Source organism: Balearica regulorum, chromosome W (genome assembly GCF_011004875.1).
Source record: "Balearica regulorum gibbericeps isolate bBalReg1 chromosome W, bBalReg1.pri, whole genome shotgun sequence".
NCBI classification, from domain to species: Eukaryota; Metazoa; Chordata; class Aves; order Gruiformes; family Gruidae; genus Balearica; species Balearica regulorum.
In genome coordinates, this window is record NC_046219.1 from 17,564,394 (window position 1) to 17,584,661 (window position 20,268).

The 20,268-nt window shown below is 39.7% G+C and overlaps 1 protein-coding gene across 1 annotated transcript in view; it reads left to right on the plus strand.

The window, feature by feature from the left end:
- The window catches only part of LOC104630680 (5'-AMP-activated protein kinase catalytic subunit alpha-1), a 54,268-nt gene extending 36,045 nt beyond the window's left edge, over positions 1-18,223 (plus strand). The window contains exons 3-9 of the mRNA XM_075739004.1: positions 81-174; positions 1,134-1,278; positions 2,492-2,579; positions 3,436-3,660; positions 5,770-6,256; positions 6,680-6,806; positions 16,671-18,223. Of these exons, the coding sequence (XP_075595119.1) occupies positions 81-174; positions 1,134-1,278; positions 2,492-2,579; positions 3,436-3,660; positions 5,770-6,256; positions 6,680-6,806; positions 16,671-16,915 (1,411 nt within the window). The 3' untranslated portion in view covers positions 16,916-18,223. The remainder of the gene's footprint in view (positions 1-80; positions 175-1,133; positions 1,279-2,491; positions 2,580-3,435; positions 3,661-5,769; positions 6,257-6,679; positions 6,807-16,670) is intronic.
- The last annotated feature ends 2,045 nt before the right edge of the window (positions 18,224-20,268 follow it).

Sequence of the window (20,268 nt, forward strand, 5' to 3'; positions counted from 1 at the left end):
TTGCACAACTTTGGTTTTAACTAAATGTAACTAGCTTCTTTTACTGAGTGCATAGACTAACACATACCTTCTCTTATCAGGTACCAGGTCATCAGTACACCAACTGACATTTTCATGGTGATGGAATATGTTTCAGGAGGAGAACTGTTTGATTATATCTGTAAAAATGGAAGGGTAAGAAGTAGTCCAACTCTACAAATCAATGACTTGCATTCTGTTATTGCTTTTGCAACATTCCTGTTAAATGAAGGGTTGTTTTTTATGTGTTCAACATTAATTTTGCGGTTAGCAATTAAAATATACTTTATGACTACATCTTGTTTTGAAACTAAAAATGGTTATATGTTAACACCTTTCAGATCTTTATGATTTTGTAGTATTTTTCCACTCAAGAATAAATGATATGGATATGTTAATTTACAGTTACTGTGTACAAACTGGATGGACTTGTTATCCAGTTGGACTAGCTGAAAATTATTTCTTCAGTATAACCTATTATTGGAAAGCTACTGTTGTGCCCTTATTACCCTCTTCTACTAATAGAATGGTTTCTGTGAAAGTCCTAAAGTCACTTTTGACAAACCATCTAGATAGCCAGCATATTTTTAGTTAGTTGTTACTGAGCAAACTTTGATGTGGATTAGGGTGTATTTATAGGAAATGACCAGCTAAGTCTGCTGTTTGGGGCTAGCTGCTAATAGCATAAGTAGCATCTAAAATTTATCACTTCTGTACTGAGTGTCAGCAGCTTTTGTCAACATAAATCTTACACTGTGCTTAAATATCAAAGTTCATTGATAATCGAATTAGTCAAAGTTAATGTTTGGGTGCTAATATTTCTAATTACTGAGTATATAACATCTGCCTAACCAATTTCAAAAGCGTGATTGAGAAATTTCAGTGACTTGAGTTGGTGGATACTGTTTTGGTTTAGTAATTTTAGAGCTATGGTACAAACAAAATGATGTAAACTATGAAGCTTTCTGCTACAAGTTCTGATCATCTGCTGTATAAAGTATCAAAACTATGAATGATAACTTTAGGTCATGGTAAAATTTCCTTTAATTCATATAGAAGAAAACCAAGTTATCTTCTGCTGTCTCAAAATTGTTTAAAACCTTTGTTTGTCTTAGCTTGATGAGAAGGAAAGTAGACGTCTGTTCCAGCAAATCCTTTCTGGCGTGGATTACTGTCACAGGCATATGGTAGTACATAGAGATCTGAAGCCTGAAAATGTGCTGCTTGATGCCCACATGAATGCCAAGATAGCTGACTTTGGTAAGCATTGCTATTTTATATCTGATCACACTTCTGGTTTTATTTAGATCCTGTTAATTACTATGGGAAATATTAAATAAAATGTGTCTACTTGAATATCCTGGTGATGGGACATAATACAAGAAAGCCTGAAGAGTATGAATGTAAAACAAAATGGTGTTCTTGCATATGTGTAGAATTTGTTTTCCTCTAAAACTTTCTCTTCAAGTCAGGTATTTTCTGTGACTGGTTGAAATTGTGAACTGCCTTGTTTGGTATTGTTCAACAATATTTTCTCTGAAATGTTAAACAGACTTAGTTCTCCACCTTGCCACTTCAAAATTGACTCTCTTATTGCCTGTTTCTCCATCTGTAAAATGCAGATGCTTAGTGCTCTTGGAAGTACAGTGCAAGGTCAGTTCATCATATTTAAGAACCACATTGCTCTAGTAAAATACACTACTCCTCCTATAAAACTACTCTAAATTCACTTTAAAAAACTCTAAAGATGCAATTGAAAAAATGTAATTAAAGCATAAAAGGTAAAATGAGAACAGTTAATTTTGCGAACTCTTGTGCTTTTTGCTATATAGCTGCCTAACTAATCAGAAAGCTTAATTGTTTATACTAGCTGTTTAACACAGCTACTGAGAAGACTGGTAGCTAGTTCTTGGAACTATCTGAATCAGGAAACCTGACCATATAAGCATAATAAGGTATGCTACACTATCACAATATGTCCCTTGTAGACTTAATAGATAATACCTGTCCTTGTAAAGCACTTGGAGGTTTCTGAAAGATGTGAGTGACAAGCTTATTAAACACTGAACTTAAAAGCTTTTTGTATATTAGAGTATGAAAGCTAGCCAAGCTGTGTTCTTTCATATTCCCCCTTCTCCCCTCCCCCTCAGTAAAAGGGCATAATTCCTTCTCTGAGACTGAGTTTTCTGGCCTGTAGTAATCTTGATTATGCAGTCTCCACTGAGGAAACTAGAAGATATTTTCCACAGCTATTCTAGAAGTGGTAATTCTTTACTGATCACAGGGTATGCAGAGGGCTGGTAAATGAAGATGGCCTAGTTCTAAAGTATGCTTTAATCAATGTTGCTTTCTTACTGAGATAAATTAGTTAACTTTCTAATTTGAATTACTAGTGATTTGTTCTAGGTGGTATATGCAGTGTGAAATCATTTTGCTCTCTGGATCTTGAGTAGTTACTCTTATACACTTTCAGGTCTATCAAATATGATGTCAGATGGAGAATTTTTAAGAACAAGCTGTGGTTCCCCTAACTATGCTGCACCAGAAGTAATTTCAGGAAGGTAGTTTCTTTTCTATTGGATGCATGTGTGCATGTACTTCAGTCATTTTGCTGCTTAATTCTAAAGGCTACAAAACTAGTGCAATTGACAAGCTTGATGCTGAGAAACTGTGGGCTGAACTCTTAATTGCCTTGAACTAGCTTTGAGTAGTTCCTGTAAGGTGGAGGTGATGTCCCAAATCCAGTGTGTACAGTGTGCTTGAATTGGTTTAAAATTCTGACAGCTCAGATCTTGGAAGTAGAGGTACAGATAAAAATACAGGCAGTCTGCTGTGAAGTTGAGTAGCTGTGAAATATCTGCTGTAGAATAGATAATCAGTCTGAAGGTGAAGGTAACTTCCTTTTTTTTTTTTTTTTTTTAACTCTGTGGTTGTCAAATTTGCTGCTTTCAGCTACCCACCATAATATCTCTTGCTGATTGGAGGCCAAATGTATGTTTTATTCGGGCAGTAGCATAGAAGATGTGACAAGTCTGCTATATGGACTTGTCTTAAACTTCTCAGCCTCCAAGATTTGGAGGATAGATGACTGCATAGATTCTACTGAAACAGTGATAACAATGTATAACACGGGCTTTCTTGGTAGTAGGTGCAAGTTTCTTTCAATTTACCATTGTCTTAAATTATATCTGGATTACTTTCATACAATAGAGAGGAAAACTAAGTACCTAGCTTTTGTTACATATTTGAAGGGGAAGGACACGAGTTCAAGGGAGGCATAGCACTGAAATGTTATAGTAATTGCAGATTAGTTGTCCCAATTTCATACACTTAATTGATGTGATACAATGTAAGAAAGTAGAAAAAAATTATTTAAATGTATTAAGCATAAATTGCTAATAGTTAACTTTTTCCCAGATTATATGCAGGTCCAGAAGTAGATATTTGGAGCAGTGGGGTTATTCTCTATGCTTTGCTATGTGGAACGCTTCCATTTGATGATGATCACGTGCCAACTCTTTTTAAGAAGATATGTGATGGTATCTTTTATACCCCTCAGTACCTGAATCCATCTGTAATTAGTCTTCTGAAACACATGCTGCAAGTAGATCCAATGAAGAGAGCAACAATCAGAAACATTAGGTAAAACATTAACTGATGTTGGATAGCAGGATGCTGGAATTGTAATCTCAGTGAAAATATGCAGAACAAAGAAATCATTCATGTAGCTTCTCCCTGTTTTATATTCTGAGATGAAAAATTCAACTTCTGGTTGTTTGGCTTTAGCTCTGGCTCTGATCTCCAGTGGCCAATGAAGTATCTATTGGAGGTCACAGTAAAAAAAAATATATGTTGCATATAGAAATTCTGAGAAACTCTAGATTTAAGATTGCTAAAGCAAACCTGTTTATCCGCAGAATGATTTGCAAAAACTACACTGTATTGACTTCTGGGCAAAAAATTTCTTTGCTGTTAAGAACCACTATTCTGTACTGTAAATGTTCGAGGGGAAGTTATGACTCTTTAACCTGATAACTACCACTTTTATTCATATTTCTTCAGACTCTGAAAAATCATCTGTTAAGGCTGAATATTATATGTGTAAGATGGCACTTTCTATTCTAGCTTCAAAACCCTGGCATGAACCTGTCTATGAGTGACAATTACTACATAGAATACTGATAAGTTAAAGCTTGTAGCTACAGATAGCCATCATGGGCTCCAGATCCCAATATAGGATTCTGGAGAGGGTGACTGCTTTGACAAGTACACAGTGGGTAGAATAAATAAAAAATGGTAGCTGATAAAGCCATCCTTCATGCAGTAGCTTAGTTAAGTTTTCCTGTTTACTTTGTAAGAAGCTCTAAGGAGAGAGCTCTGAAATACTATCTTAGTGAAAATACTTCTTTTAGGGTTGGTAGTTAGGAAGTTGGCAATGTTCAGGTTATTTCAGTAGAACAAAAAATGTGCGCATATTCCTTGCTACTTTATTACAATGGGAAGTACTTTCTTGCAGAAATTAAAGCACTGTGATAACTAAGTATTGTAAAACTTGAGCTAAGTTCCTATCTACTCATCTATGTAATTTTAAATAAGTTTGGAAGAGAAGTGATGTGAAAAAGGTGTTGAAAAATGTTGACTACAGAGCGTTGATGGATTTTGAATCCTAAACAATTTTGTCCTGTTAGTCATGAGACATCATCTCACAGTTTAATTGAATACCTTAATTTTTCAGGGGGAGGGGGAAGGGAAGAGGCCCACTGCAATGAATAGTAACAAAATACTCCTCTTGACTCAGTTATTCAGCTAGGGCTGTGCTTTGTAGTTGTATAGGAAAAGCTTTTTCTATTTCCAACTTAACTGCTTGCTTATGATGAAAGTGCATTTTGCTCAACACATTTGTTCTGAGGCATATTCTCAGGCTCATACTGACTAGAGCTTGATCCGTATAACTGCTCTTAAATCTGTAGCAAGTCTTTATGCTATAGACTAGGATACTCTTAAAACTAGTGTCATGCCATATCCTTTGGCTAGTTAAGCAGCTTACTCCAGGCACACAAAACAATTTTATTTTTTTCTGTATGATTGGGCAACTTAAGTATTTGGTTCCTTCTGTATATTTCCTTTTCCCTCTTATGAATACTAGCCCATGGATACAGTAATAAAGAGGTACAGATTGACTCTTCCATAGCCTTCCCTCAACTTTTTAAGTCTTGAAGAGACAGCTGAGGGTGTTCTGAATAAAAAAAAATATAGGCAGCTTATTGGGGGTGGGGAGCATGTGACTTTAATGTTCAAAAATCCTTGTCCAAACATCTACCAAAGAAACTTCAGATTTCTTCAATCTGTTATGTATATACTTTGGGAGGGACAACTCAAGTGAATAGCATACAAATTTCAGTTGAAAATATCTCAAAACTAATGTAGTGGCAGAAAAGGACAAAAAAACCCAAAAACCAACCCCCCAAACAACCATTTATATAAAAAGCTGATTGATGAGTTATACAAAGATATTTTTGGAGATCAGGTAGTTGAAACCCTTACAGGAAAGAGGATGTTTTTCAGTCTCCTGCAAAATGTCTAGCAAAATCTTGTGAAGGAGGTAATTACTTTCCATTATGTACTGTTATGCTGCACAGAAGGGGACTTGGACTGACAACTGTGGGTTTTTTGTACAGACAAGAATAATTTTAAATAATTTAATACTAAAAAGGCTTGATTTACTCAGACTTTGTTTATTTTTAAATCTAGGGAACATGAGTGGTTTAAGCAGGACCTTCCTAAATACTTGTTTCCTGAAGACCCATCATATAGTTCTACCATAATTGATGATGAAGCTTTAAAAGAAGTGTGTGAGAAGTTTGAATGCACTGAAGAGGAAGTGCTAAGTTGTCTATACAGCCAAAATCATCAGGACCCTTTAGTGGTTGCTTATCACCTCATTATAGATAATAGAAGAATAATGAATGAGGCCAAAGACTTCTATTTGGCTACAAGCCCACCAGATTCTTTTCTTGATGATCACAATCTGTCTCGCCCTCATCCAGAAAGAGTGCCATTCTTAGTAGCTGAAGCACCACGTCCTCGCCATACTCTTGATGAGCTGAATCCACAGAAGTCAAAACACCAAGGTGTAAGAAGAGCTAAGTGGCATTTGGGAATACGGAGTCAGAGTCGACCGAATGATATCATGGCTGAAGTTTGTCGAGCAATTAAACAACTGGATTATGAATGGAAGGTAAAAGAATAAAGGGTCTTTACAGCAGACAACAGTAAATTTTTGAGCTGTGTAATTACATAGCCTGGCAGTCTGAAACTACATTCTCCTGTACTAGAAAATAATCTCATGTGTCTGTGCTGACTGCTTGTGCTTGCTGTGCAGCAAGGTTTTTGGGGGAGGCTATTCATGGTGACAGGAAAAATCTTGCTACGGTGTTTAACCTTTCTACTGGGGCTATGTGACTGTGTTGAGTGGGGTGGGTTTTTTGGTGGTGTTTTGTGTTTTTGGTTTTTTGCTGTGTTTTTTCCCCCCTAAAAAAAATACCCTCTGACAGCTAAGCCTGAAATCACTTGAATAATACTAGTGAGTTGAAATAAGAAAAACAATATGCAGTGCTTCTCAAGCAGTTCTAGTTACTAACTCAAATCTCTTTTATATTAGGTTGTAAATCCATACTATCTGCGTGTTCGAAAGAAGAATCCAGTGACAAGTGCATATTCTAAAATGAGTTTACAGTTGTATCAGGTGGACAGCAGGACATACTTACTGGACTTCCGTAGCATTGATGGTATGTGAAGACTTATATAAGTTAATGGAGTTGTACAGGAAATAATTCTAAATGCAAACATGTCTTAATTTACTTGTTTAAAGTGAAGTAAGTGTTGCCCTTTATTAGTTTAAGCCAAGCTAGATCTGAATTAGTGTTTCTTTATTCCTTCCTGGTCTAGTGTTCCTGTGACCAAATAGTTAGCTGCTTCATCCCTTAAATAATCACTTTTTAGCTATATCAACTCCTGAACTGCTCCATTTTGTATCTACACCAGTGGTGATGGTGTCACCGAAATCTGGGAATAAACCTCGTAACACCAATGTAGTGTTAAAAGGCAGGCATTCTTTATTGCAGCGCTGGATGCATGGGGGATAGCTCCACCCAACGTGCATGCCAGGTGATCACCAACACACAGGTTATGTAGGATCAAAACATACATATTCATCATTTTTCTCAGAAAAGGCAGTCCTATGATAATCATTTCTTGGAATCCATTTCCATATTCTCCTCCCCATCACGCATGCTCAGTGATTTGAGTCGGTGGTCCTCAAGGGTCTCTGGTGGTCGTCAGTGGTCGCGCACCCGTGTCCGCTGGGTGACCCTCTTCTTGCGGGCATGCGCAGTACCCTTGCTGTGGATGCACCTGTCCGTAACGACTTCATAAGATTAATATCTCCGAACCTATTGTTCAGTTTGGTAGGGACTGTACATGGAACATAGCAGCATTGTACCTTGCCATGGTCAGTTAGCTTCATTACCTATTACCTTGGTTACAAACTAATTATCTCAAACTGATTCTATAGTTTCTGTTTCATGGCACCTATCCCATGGTTACATTTCCCCCCTTTGGAAATTTTGAAATAATAACTTTTCAATACTTCCACTCATATTTTCCTGTCCTAGACACATTACAGATGTTCTTAAACTTGTAACCACAGCATCTACACCCCAGTGTGTCTGCTCATGTTTCTCTTTTGCCAGTTCTAACATAACTTATGGGGTCACTATTACCTGATTTTCTCGTGTTACCCACCTTCCATATTCTGAGATGCCTTTAAGTGCTCTGCCAACCGTTTGCTGCATCTTGCTTTTAAATTTGGAATTTTCATCTGTTTTACTGGTACTAGTGCAAGGATACCTTGTTCTGCAGCCTCCTTTGCAGCTTTATCCGCCAACCAATTACCTATATTTACAGCCGTCTGAACAAATTGATGAGCCTTGCAATGCATTACGGCCACTTCCTTTGGTTTCTGCACATCTTGTAGGAGGTGAAGAACTTCCTCCTTATGCCTTATCGGTGATCCTTGGGCTGATAACAGTCCTCTTTCTTTCCAGAGGGCTCCATGAGCATGGATCGCACCAAATGCATATTTGGAATCCATCCATATGTTTACCCTTTTCCCTTCTGCCATCCGTAAAGCCTGCTTTAGCGCCACCAATTCTGTTTTCTGCGCTGATGTATTTGCAGGTAGCGTCCCTGACTCCAGTATCTTGGTGGTGGTAACAACAGCATACCTGGCCATTCGCCTTCCTTCTTGCACAAAACTGCTTCCATCCGCAAACAGCTCCAGATCAGGATCCTTCAAAGGTTCGTCCTTCAGGACCGTTCTGCTGGAATAAACTTGTCCAATGGTTAGCAGGCAATCATGTTCCAATTTCTCAGTAGGATTTTCTGTTGACAGGAACATTGCTGGATTTACAATTGCTGTGGTTTTTAATTCCACATCATCTTGTTCCAATAGGACAACCTGGTATTTCAACATTCTGCTAGGGGATAGCCAGTGACCCCCCTTTTGTTCTAAGACAGTTATTACCATATGTGGTACATATACCACTATCTTTTGGCCCATAGTCAATTTTCGGGCTTCCTGAATCAGCAGCACTGTTGCTGCCACGGCACGCAAACATCCCAGCCATCCCTTACTCACGTTGTCAAGTTGCTTGGAGAAGTACCCCACCGGCCGCTTCCAGGATCCCAGCCATTGCGCCAGCACTCCAAGGGCCAGATGTTGCCTTTCATGCACAAACAGCTCAAAAGGTTTGGTTAGATCAGGAAAACCCAATGCAGGGGCCATCATTAATGCCTTTTTGAGTTCTTTAAATGATTTTTGGCATTCAGGTGTCCAAGCCAAGTATTGGTCTTTAGATTCCTTCAGGGCTTCATATAGGGGTTTCACATACAGTCCATAATTTAGAATCCAGAGTTGACACCACCCAATCATTCCCAGAAGGGCTCTCAGTTCCTTTGGGCTGTTAGGTTCGGGGATCTGACGAATGGCTTCTTTTCTTTCGTTTCCCAATTGTCTCTGTCCTTGAGATATCTCAAATCCCAAATAAATCACTGCTTCTTTCCCTATCTGAGCCTTGTTTCTGGAAATTCTGTATCCTCCTTGGCCCAGGAAATTCAATAAACTGATAGTCATTTCAAAACATGTTTCTTTGCTTTCTGCTTCTATCAGGATGTCATCCATATACTGTAATAATATACCTTCTCCTCGATTCTATTTCTTCCACATTTCTAACTCTTTTGCCAACTGATTTCCAAATATTGTGGGGCTATTTTTAAATCCTTGTGGAAGCACAGTCCACGTTAATTGCGTCTTCCGTCCTGTAGCAGGACTTTCCCATTCAAAGGCAAATATGCTTTGACTTTTTGTATCCAGAGGTATGCAAAAGAAGGCATCCTTTAAATCCAGTACAGTAAACCATTTATGTTCCTCCCTCAGAGATGTCAACAAGGTATATGGATTGGCCACTACTGGGTGTATATCTTGAACTATCTGATTTATGGCCCTTAGATCCTGAACTAATCTGTATTCCTTACCTCCTGATGTTCTTACTGGTAATATAGGGGTATTGTATTCTGATGCACATTCTACTAACAGCCCATATTCTAAAAATTTTGTAATTAATTCTTCTAATCCCTTTCGGGCTTCCCACTTAATAGGATACTGGTTTTGTCTTACTGGCTTGGCCCCAGGTTTTAAAGTCACCTTTACCGGTTCTGCCAGTTTGGATCGTCCTGGAACTTCACTTGCCCATACCAAAGGAGTTACTGCATTGTCCACCACTTCTGAAATCTGTTCCTCCTTGGAGGAATCCTGTAACATAAACACTCTCACCTCTATGGCTTTTGATTCTGGTATTAGTAATCTAATTTCTCCATCTTTAAAAATTATTTGTGCCTCTAATTTGCTTAATAAATCTCATCCCAATAAAGGCGATGGACATTCGGGCATGTACAAAAATTGATGTGTTACCCACTGTTTTCCCAGCTTAAATTTTAATGGTTTCAAGAAAAGCCAGTTCTCTTTTCGCCCCGTCGCACCAACACCCTCTGCTGATTTATAGCTGAGTTTTGCTTTACATGTTTATTATTCTCGGTCAAGATTGCCAGAATTTTTCCATCCCTTTGCATTTGTCTGACCTCTTTTTCTTTTTCTCTGTTGTTATACACAGTCCAGGCTATTTCAAGCATTTTACCTAAGTCCCTGGACTCAGCCCCTTCCAATTTCTGAAGCTTTTTCCTTATGTCTGGGGCTGATTGTCCCATAAATATAGAGGCCAATTGTATAGCTTCCTCTGGTTTTTCTGGGTCCAAATTGGTATATTTCCTAGCAGTCACTTTTAGTCTTTCCATAAAGGCTGAAGGGGACTCATTTAATTCTTGTCTTACTTCATAAAGTTTAGACCAATTAATTGCTTTTGGCATTGCACGTCTAACACCAAATAAAATCCACATCTGATATCTAGTCAGCATCCCTCTGGGCCCCGGCTGATTGGGGTCCCATTCAGGGTTTGTGGATGGGAAATTCTGGTCCACCGACCCTTGTATATTTCCATTAGCATGGGCTCTTTCTACTTCTTTTCGGGCTGTGTTTAATACCATTTTCTTTTCAGTGTCTTCCAACAATGTATCCAATATTACTTGCAAATCTTCCCAATCGGGGTTTTGGGTTCTGATTATTGTTTCCATTACTTTGGCAACCCTTTCGGGATCATCCCGATAAGTGCCCACAGTTTCTTTCCATGCTCTTAAATCAGTTATTGAGAAGGGAACTTTCACCATTACCAGAACCTCGTTGCCAACAGCCTGTCGAAGAGGGGCCTGGAGGGGAGTTAATCCGTCTCCTCCCCCTCTTCCCCTTGTCCTCCCAGCAATCGGGCTGAATCCTTCCGCCTCCCCTTCCACAGGAGGGGCGGAAGCATTATTGGCCCCCAAATTTTGATCCCCTTGATCATTTCCTAACCTTCTGCGAGGTGCAACCAATAATTCAACATCATCATCTTCAAATTCACATTTAAAACACCGTTTACCAATATCACAAGCTGAGCAACCTTTTTTCCAATTTTTATCAGGTTCCTGCCCCTTTAATGCCATTACCGCAGAACTAGGTGAAACCAATTCACATTGCCTTTGCCATTCCGGATGATTTCGCAGTGTGAAAAACAAATCTACATATGCCATTTCATTCCATTTACCTTCCCTTTTACAAAATAACATTAATTGCAAAATTGTGTTATACTGCAACGTCCCATTTTCCGGCCACTTTTCCCCACTCTCTAAAGTATACAGTGGCCACCAGTGATTACAATATTCAATCAACTGTTTCCGAGTTAAAGGATCAATGTTTCCCAGATCTTTCCAATGTTCCAAAATACATCCCAGTGGTGTTTTTCGTGGGATTGGTTTCTTACTCGGAAAAGTACCCATCTCCCAGGGACTTGGTGGTTGTGATTGTGCACTATCACAAGCACTTAGTCAGAGGGACCCCAACCCGTGTTAGAGCTCCCTCAGGGATTTCTCTCAGTGCGGGCCTGTCCCGCCACCGTGGTAAGAGAAATCTCAACCTTGGAGGCTTCCCCTCCCCGGTGGGCCCTGCTCCACAGGCTTTCGCCTAGCAGAGACTTTTACCTGAGACGTCTCCCCAGCCCAACTCTGCGCAGCTTTCACCGCGCCTTATGAGCAGGCCTCCCGTGCTCCTAGTGTGGGCCTGTCCCGCCACGGTGGTAAGAGCAAATATTCAAAAGAGCAAATATTCAAATCAAATAAGAATGCCTTTACCTCTCCCAGGGGTCTTGCTCAAAGCTCTTCGGTCCGGGGATCGGAGGTTCTCCCCGAGAATTCCCCGGTGCCAGCTGGAGGTCCTGCGATCCCACGGATCCGTCGAGGTTCAAAAGCAGGGTCCCATCTGGGTCGCCAAAAACTGTCACCGAAATCCGGGAATAAACCTCGTAACACCGATGTAGTGTTAAAAGGCAGGCATTCTTTATTGCAGCGCTGGATGCACGGGGGATAGCTCCACCTAACGTGCATGCCAGGTGATCACCAACACACAGATTATATAGGATCAAAATATACATATTCATTATATTTCTGAGAAAAGGCAGTCCTATGATAATCATTTCTTGGAATTCATTTCCATATTCTCCTCCCCGTCACGCATGCTCAGTGATTTGAGTCGGTGGTCCTCAAGGGTCTCTGGTGGTCGTCAGTGGTCTCGCACCCGTGTCCGCTGGGTGACCCTCTTCTTGCAGGCATGCGCAGTACCCTTGCTGTGGATGCACCTGTCCGTAACGACTTCATAAGATTAATATCTCCGAACCTATTGTTCAGTTTGGTAGGGACTGTACATGGAACATAGCAGCATTGTACCTTGCCATGGTCAGTTAGCTTCATTACCTATTACCTTGGTTACAAACTAATTATCTCAACCTGATTCTATAGTTTCTGTTTCACGGCCCCTATCCTACGATTACAATGGTGCAAAAGGGGAAGGATTGTGGGAGGTGAGATTTGGATCAGCCTAAACTGTCTTTAGGGCCTCACCTCCAAATTTAAACATTAATTTAGATCTGAAGTAAGTATGTGAACATATTTTCCTAGTGAAGGTAGGGCTTGGCATCTAGACGTGCGAATTTGACTTGGGCTCTACATTGCTGTACTGGGTTTGGCTGAGATGGAGTTAATTTTCTTCATAGCAGTCTATATGGTGCTGTGTTTTGGATCTGTGACTAAAACAGTGTTGATAACACACCAGTGTTCTGGCTATTGCTGAGCAGTACTTGCATAGTATCTAGTCTTTCTCTGTGTTGCACCCAGTGAGTAGGCCGGGGCTGAACGAGAAGTTGGGAGGGGACAAAACCTGAACAGCTGACCCAGATTGACCAAAGGGATATTCCATGCTGTATGATGTCATGCTTAGCAAAAAACCTGAGGGGATGGGGGTTTGGGGAAGGTAGCCATTGCTCAGAGACTGGCTGGGAATTGGTCTGCTTGTAGGAGGTGGCGAGCGGTTGCTTTTGCATCACTTTTTTTTTTTTTCCTTCCTTCATCTTATTAAACTGTGTTTATCTTGACTTATGAGTTATCTTGCTTTTGTCCTTCCAATTCTCTTCCTCCATTGCACTGAGGAAGGGTGGACTGAATGATGGGCTGGCTGGGGGTGTTGTCCCAAAAGTCCCTGTAAAGTGGAAAATTCTACTTTATGGATATCAGGAGCTTAGCTGCCAGACAGGTCCAACCCATCAATGCTAGTAGTAGATAAAACTTGAGATGGGAATTGTATGCTTGCAGTAAGTGAAGTCTTGAAAGCAGTTGGACTAACCTGTAGAAAGATCTATTTTATAGAGTGGCAGTAATGCAGCATACAACTGTGTGTGGTGGTTTAACCTCAGCTGGATGCCAGGTGTCCACCAAGCCACTCTATCACTCCCCTCCTCAGCAGGGCAGGGAGGGGAGAAAAATAAGATGGAAAAAAACCAACCCCAAACTCGTGGGTCAAGATAAAGGCAGCTTAATACAGCAAAAGCTAATGACCATGCACGGAAGCAAATCAAAAAGCAAAAGATTTATTCTCTACTTCTCATAAGCAGGCAATGTCCAGCCACTTTCCAGGAAGCAGGGCTTCAGTGCGCGTAGCGGTTGCTCTGGAAGACAAACGTTGTAAAAAAAACAAATGCCCCACCCCCCCTTCCTCCCCCTATCTCTCAGCTTCTTATTGCTGAGCAGACATCATACGGTATGGAATATCCCTTTGGTCAGTTTGGGTCAGCTGTCCTGGCTTTGTCCCCTCCCAAGGTCTTGCCCAGCCCCAGCCTACTGGTGAAGGGGAGGAGAAATTTTGGAGACAGCCTTGATGTGTGCCAGCACTGCTCAGTAGTAGCCAAAACACTGGTGTGTTATCAGCACCTTGCTAGCTACCAATGCACAGCACTATGAAGGCTGCTATGGGGAGAATTAACTCCATCTCAGCCAGACCCAATACACTATGTCATGGTTTAACCCCAGCCAGCAACTGAGCGCCACACAGCTGCTCACTCACTCTCCCCTGGTAGGAAGGGGGAGACAATCGGAAGAGTAAAAGTGAGAAAACTCATGGGTTGAGATAAAGGCAGTTTAATAGGTGTTCAGCTATCTCCAGGAAAGCAGGGCTCCATCACATGTAACAGTTACTTGGGAAGACAAACGCCATCACTCTGAACATCCCCCTCTTCCTTCTTCTTCCCTCAGCTTTTTATTGCTGAGCATGACATCATATGGTATGGAATATCCCTTTAGTCAGTTGGGGTCAGCTGTCCTGTCTGTGTCCCCTCCCAACTTCTCGTGCACCCCCAGCCATCCTGCTGGCAGAGCAGTGTGAGAAGCAGAAAAGGCCTTGACTCTGTAAGCACTGCTCAACAATAACAAAACCATCCCTGAATTATCAATACTGTTTTCAGCACAAATCCAAAACATAGCCCCATACTAGCTGCTATGGAGGAAATTAACTATCCTAGCCAAAACCAGCACAAACTCCAAGTCTGATACCTTCCTGAAAATGGAGGAACTAATATAGACTGCCCATAATGCTTGTTTAAGGGCATAGTAGGCTAAAGCAGAATTACCTACAATGGTGTACATGACGTGCCTAGAAAAACATGTGGCATGGAAAAAGGATTTATTGCAATATGGCTGGATTACAGTATAGGATGGCTAAGGCAGTGTCTTGTGACAGTTTAACCTGATCTGACTTGGCACTGCATTTCTTGCCTTGTCCCTTCTGACGGTACAAGTGCTTACTTAGATCTAGTAGTATTTGATACAGGGGATGAATCACTTTCCTGTACTGACCTACTGCAGTATAGGAGAAACGCCATCCCTTTTGGAGGGGAGATGACTTCTTAAAGCCATGCAGCTGGGGGAGGGTAGCCTGCTGCAGTCCTGGCCTCAATTCTTGAGGAAATATAACCCAAGAGTATGGATTTAGCATATCTCTTCCAATAGTGAAACTGATTTGACTTTCCTTTCCCTCCGCCACAGTTAACTGTTCTCTATTCCCCTTACCAAACTTTAGTTTAAAGTAGCATTGATCTGAAAAGGCAATCTCTCCTGTGTTCACTAATTTCTCCTGGAAATAACTTTTTCTGGTGCCAGATGTAAGTCAAACTAATGTTGAGTATTTAAAGTAAGAATAGAGATACTTCAGCAGAACATTACCTTCAGTATGAGGAGGAAATACTTCTTAGAAGCAAACTTAAACAGCTGCAGCCCAAAAATGATGGATAAATTAATGTAGATGCTAGCAATTCATTATTCATGAAAGGACCAGTAAATTAAGTAGGCAGGTACCATGTAAACCTCCCCACATAGCTGAAATGATTAGAAAGTATTGATGTAAAATGACTATAAAGTACCAATGCAAATACTAGTCAGCAAAAACCATCAGGCTTTGGAAAGAGTGGCTGGAAATCTGCCTGGAGGAAAAGGACCTGGGAGTATTGGTCGATAGCCAGCTGAATATGAGCCAGCACTGTGCCCAGGTGGCCAAGGCGGCCAACAGCATCCTGGCTTGTATCAGAAATAAGTGTGGCCAGCAGGACTAGGGAAGTGATCGTGCCCCTGTACTCAGCTCTGGTGAGGCCGCACCTTGAATACTGTGTTCAGTTTTGGGCCCCTCACTACAGGAAGGACATTGAGGTGCTGGAGCATGTCCAGAGAAGGGCAATGAAGCTGGTGAAGGGTCTAGAGAACAAGTCTTATGAGGTGCAGCTGAGGGAACTGGGGTTGTTTAGTCTGGAGAAGAGGAGTCTGAGGGGAGATCTTATTGCTCTCTACAACTACCTGAAAGGAGGTTGTAGCCAGGTGGGTGTTGGTCTCTTCTCCCAAGTAGCAAGCAATAGGAGAAGAAATGGCCTCAAGTTGTGCCAGGGGAGGTTTAGCTTGGATATTAGGAGAAATTTCTTCACAGAAAGAGTGGTCAAGCATTGGAACAGGCTGCCCAGGGAAGTGGTTGAGTCACCATCCCTGGAGGTATTTAAAAGATGCATTAGATGTGGTACTTAGGGACATGGTTTAGTGGTGGACTTGATGATCTTAAAGGTCTTTTCCAACCTAAACGATTCTGTGATTCTATGAATTAATGCATCAATGAATTATAATAAAAATGCAAACAACAAAATATAAATAACCAAATAGAAAGAAAACAAATAGAATAAAAATAAAGTAGATACTAGCAAAAAGCATCTACAAAATGTTCAAAGTGTTATTGGCTTAACCTTATGATGCTATCCTGTTTCTGTTTTAAACAAAGTCGATTGAACTGTTAGCTGCTGAAACTAGTTCATGAAAAATATGGTGAGTACTCATCTAAACTAGATCAGATAGTCCTGGAGCACAGTTCAGAGCACGAGAATAGTTTGCATAAGGGCATTTGATTCTGTGTTGCTATATGTATAATCTTTTATTTTGTATCAGCTATATACAGTTTGCAAAAGCTGTTTATGTATTAATCAAGATATAAAAAACAAGATTAGAAGCGTGAGAAGGGAAGATGTTTGCTATTTCTATGACTGATTTGATACTGATAACTAATTTTCCTCCTCTCTCCACTTGCTCCTCAGATGAAATTACTGAAGCAAAATCTGGGACTGCAACTCCACGGAGATCAGGTTCTGTTAGCAACTGTAGATCCTGTCAAAAAGATTCAGATGCTGATGCACAAGGAAAATCTGCAGATATATCCCTTACCTCATCAGTGACCTCTTCACTTGAGTCTTCTAAAGCTGACTTAACTCCAAGACCAGGGAGTCATACAATAGAATTCTTTGAGATGTGTGCAAATCTTATTAAAATACTTGCACAATAATTTTGAAGATGGGCTTATTTCTTTTACAGCAATAGGCATGCCTAAATCATAGTCAGATGCTTCCAGTTATAATCAAGTTAAATTAACTAAGGCACTGAAAAAACTAGCCACAGAATGCAATTTACAGGGGGATTGGAATGATTATGGGCAGTTATGTGTATTATTTTGAAACTGGAGTGAATTCTGTTTGTCTGCTGTCCAATAGCATAATACAGGTACAGGAAGTCACATGCCCTTGGGGCAATGTTCATGACGCTTTGTACATTAGACTTCATATAACATTTAAGTTACATGGACCTTCTTGGGTTTTTTTCACTGGTAATGCATACATCTGATGCACTGTAAGTAAATGTACACTTACTAGTTCAATGACCGAAATATGACTTGTCACTGTCTACAATTGTGCCTCAGTTGATCAGAATTGTCAACATCTAACAGTAATGTATTAAAACTGCTGTGTTTCCTCCCCCCTTATTTGACAGTAAATGTAAAGAATAGTTTAATGCATTATAATGTACTACTATAACGGATAAATTTGATTAAATGCATGCAAATCCAATCAGGTGGAAATGCATGTAGGTGCTCTGTAATGCACTAAGGGTGAAATTCTGTGGGATGTAAGTAGAATGATTGAGGCCACAACAGTGGTGAGAGACTTAATGCTGAGAAGACTTGGCACTCCGTGGGCTGAAACAAAATGTTACTCTGTGAAGGAGAACTGTCAGCATATTTCTGATCTGTGCAGATTTGCTAGCTCATACTTTAATGTGGTAGCAGCACAGCAGCTCCCCACTGCTACTGCAGGCTGAGTAAGAGCACAGCCCTAAGGGCTCTTGCATGCTATTCCAGAATCTAAAATTTACAGGTTTTTAAATATATGTTAATACTTTGATACAGCTGTTTATATCATACGCTAACTTAGTGTATATTATATAGAATTCACTTTGCAGTTGAAACTACATATATAGGTTTAGGTTTTCCCAAGCCACCTTTATAGTGAACTCTGCCATTTAAATTGTGACATTAATAGTCCAACTTTTCAGTTGAACATTCAAAACTGATTGTGACAACTTTACTAATATTCAAAAAGTTTTCAATGGTAGATTGCCATTGCCAATGACATACATCCTTCTGCATTTATGGTTTTTGCAATGTTTCAGGAAGAAAATTGAACCTTAAATGTTAAAATCATAGCTAGTACTTGCACAAAAGCATCTAATCTCTTGTAAACTGGATGTAATTATCTACAGTTCCATTTTCATCTAGCACTAATAGATGTAAACATTAAATAAACTGTATGTCATAAAACATTTATTTTTGCATTCAAGAATGAGCATTCTCTTCAAAATAAACTTCATGACCTACTCAAAGATTGTTCTCCCATTTATAGACCGGAAATAGTGAAACTTGGACTCTTAAAATGAATGGGGGTTCTTGCCAATGACTAGCTGAAAACTGCTAGCTATAGCTATAAGAACAGTCTAATCCAGGCCAGCTGGCTTCAGTTCAGAAATTCATGCTATGAATATGCACAGCACAGAATTTGAAGAAACTTGAAGCTGCTTAAGCCCCGGAGCTGCTGTAACAGTGTTCTGAACTGGGCAATGGTGTGGTCTGCCTAGTATGTAGGTACAAGTTACAACTTCAGTTCTTTATCCTCAAGTGTCACACACGGTCCCTGTAATGCAAGGTTGTATTACTGTATCTCAAAGTGGAAGATTTCTCTTAAATAAAGCTTTGGGTTTAAATTCCTGAAATTGAGATGTCAATATAAGGGATCAGCTACAAATCCTACTTAAGGTTTGGGTTTTTTTAGCCTCATAAGAATTGGTTCTGATGTACTGAATAAATCAGTGTACTCATTTTTGTTGCCCTTTTATTTTGAAATTGTTAAATATTGCACTTATACAATATAACAAATGCACAGATTTTTTTTTATTGCAGTAATTCCTCATCTGGAACTGGTTTGGGATCACTGAAAGCATATCTTGCATATGCTAATCTAAATATTTGCAAATGGTATCAGCTCCTGGTCTGCAAATTTGTAACGCTGACCACAAATGCAAGGTGTCAAGGTGCAAATAGCTGTTAATTTTTGTATGCTTTTTTGGCCCTCTTGTGCATTAAGGCAACGGTGGTTTTTACTTTATCTTGGTATCTGGAAGTTAAAGTAAGTTTCTGGCAGGAGTGTACTGTATGCATAGTTTTAAATAAAATAAATTTTATTGGTGTGATAAATCAGTTTTGATGGCCAAAAGTTTCCTGATGGAATAGAGTTGGAGTTTTGGGGGGTTTTTTTGGTTGGTTGGTTGGTTTTTGGTTTGGTTTGGGGTTTTTTTGGTTGTGGGTTTTTTTATACAGTGTGAGGGAGGGAGAAAGGGGGACTGACAAGCTATTTGAATCCAGAACAGTTGTCTGTTTTCTTCAGATGTTCCTACTGACCTTGCAAACTTTTTTAGCATCGCACTAGTATCTGCCAATAGGCTGTGAAACAGAACTTCACTGAGAAATCTGCCAGGGTTGTAAGGAGGCAGCTTATGCAAATATACAAATTGGTAAAGTATGTTACTCTATATTCCCAAGCTTACTCCATTTGGAGTATGTTGAATTATCTTGCCTTTGTATTGCAATTTTTCAAAAACATGGATAAACTTGATAAACTCACTAGGTAATGGATAAAAATTTCATCTTGGTGGTGCAATATTAAAAAAAAACTTTCATGATTCTTCTGATATGAGTGTTTAATACAAACTTGGAAATAAATTTTATTTTACCACTTGATTACTATTGTAAGATATAAAGTCCTGTTCTTTAACAAAGATGTGCCTACTTCCTGTGTTGTGGGGTTTGGTGGGGTTTTTTTGACAAAGCTGAATGGCTCAAATGCTTGTTTATAACTATAACTTTTTAAACTGTCAAAACTTAAAACCAGGTAAACATAAAATACTAAACCATCTTGTTTGAAACTATGTGTATGCTGTCTTCTAGTGTTATATATGTTATGAAATAATAGACAAACTTACACTTGTTTTAAAAACAATAGTAATTATGATTTTAGAATAAGCAGCAACATGACAACTAAAATTATTGCAGAATTCTCAGCTAGGCAGGCTGGGTGCTACCAACTGCTAGCCTGGTGACTGACTAATATTTTTCCTTAGATCCTATAAACCCTCTTACAGCAAAATGGAATTTGAGATGGAAGGAACACTGGGAAAGTCCCCTTTTGCACTGCCCTATGGTGACTCGCCATCTTGCACTTTGCTCTTTTCATGTACCATGGATAGTTCAAATATCTTGCTTGATATTTGCCCCTATAACTAGGGAGCAATTAAACCCCCTATAGTCTGTCT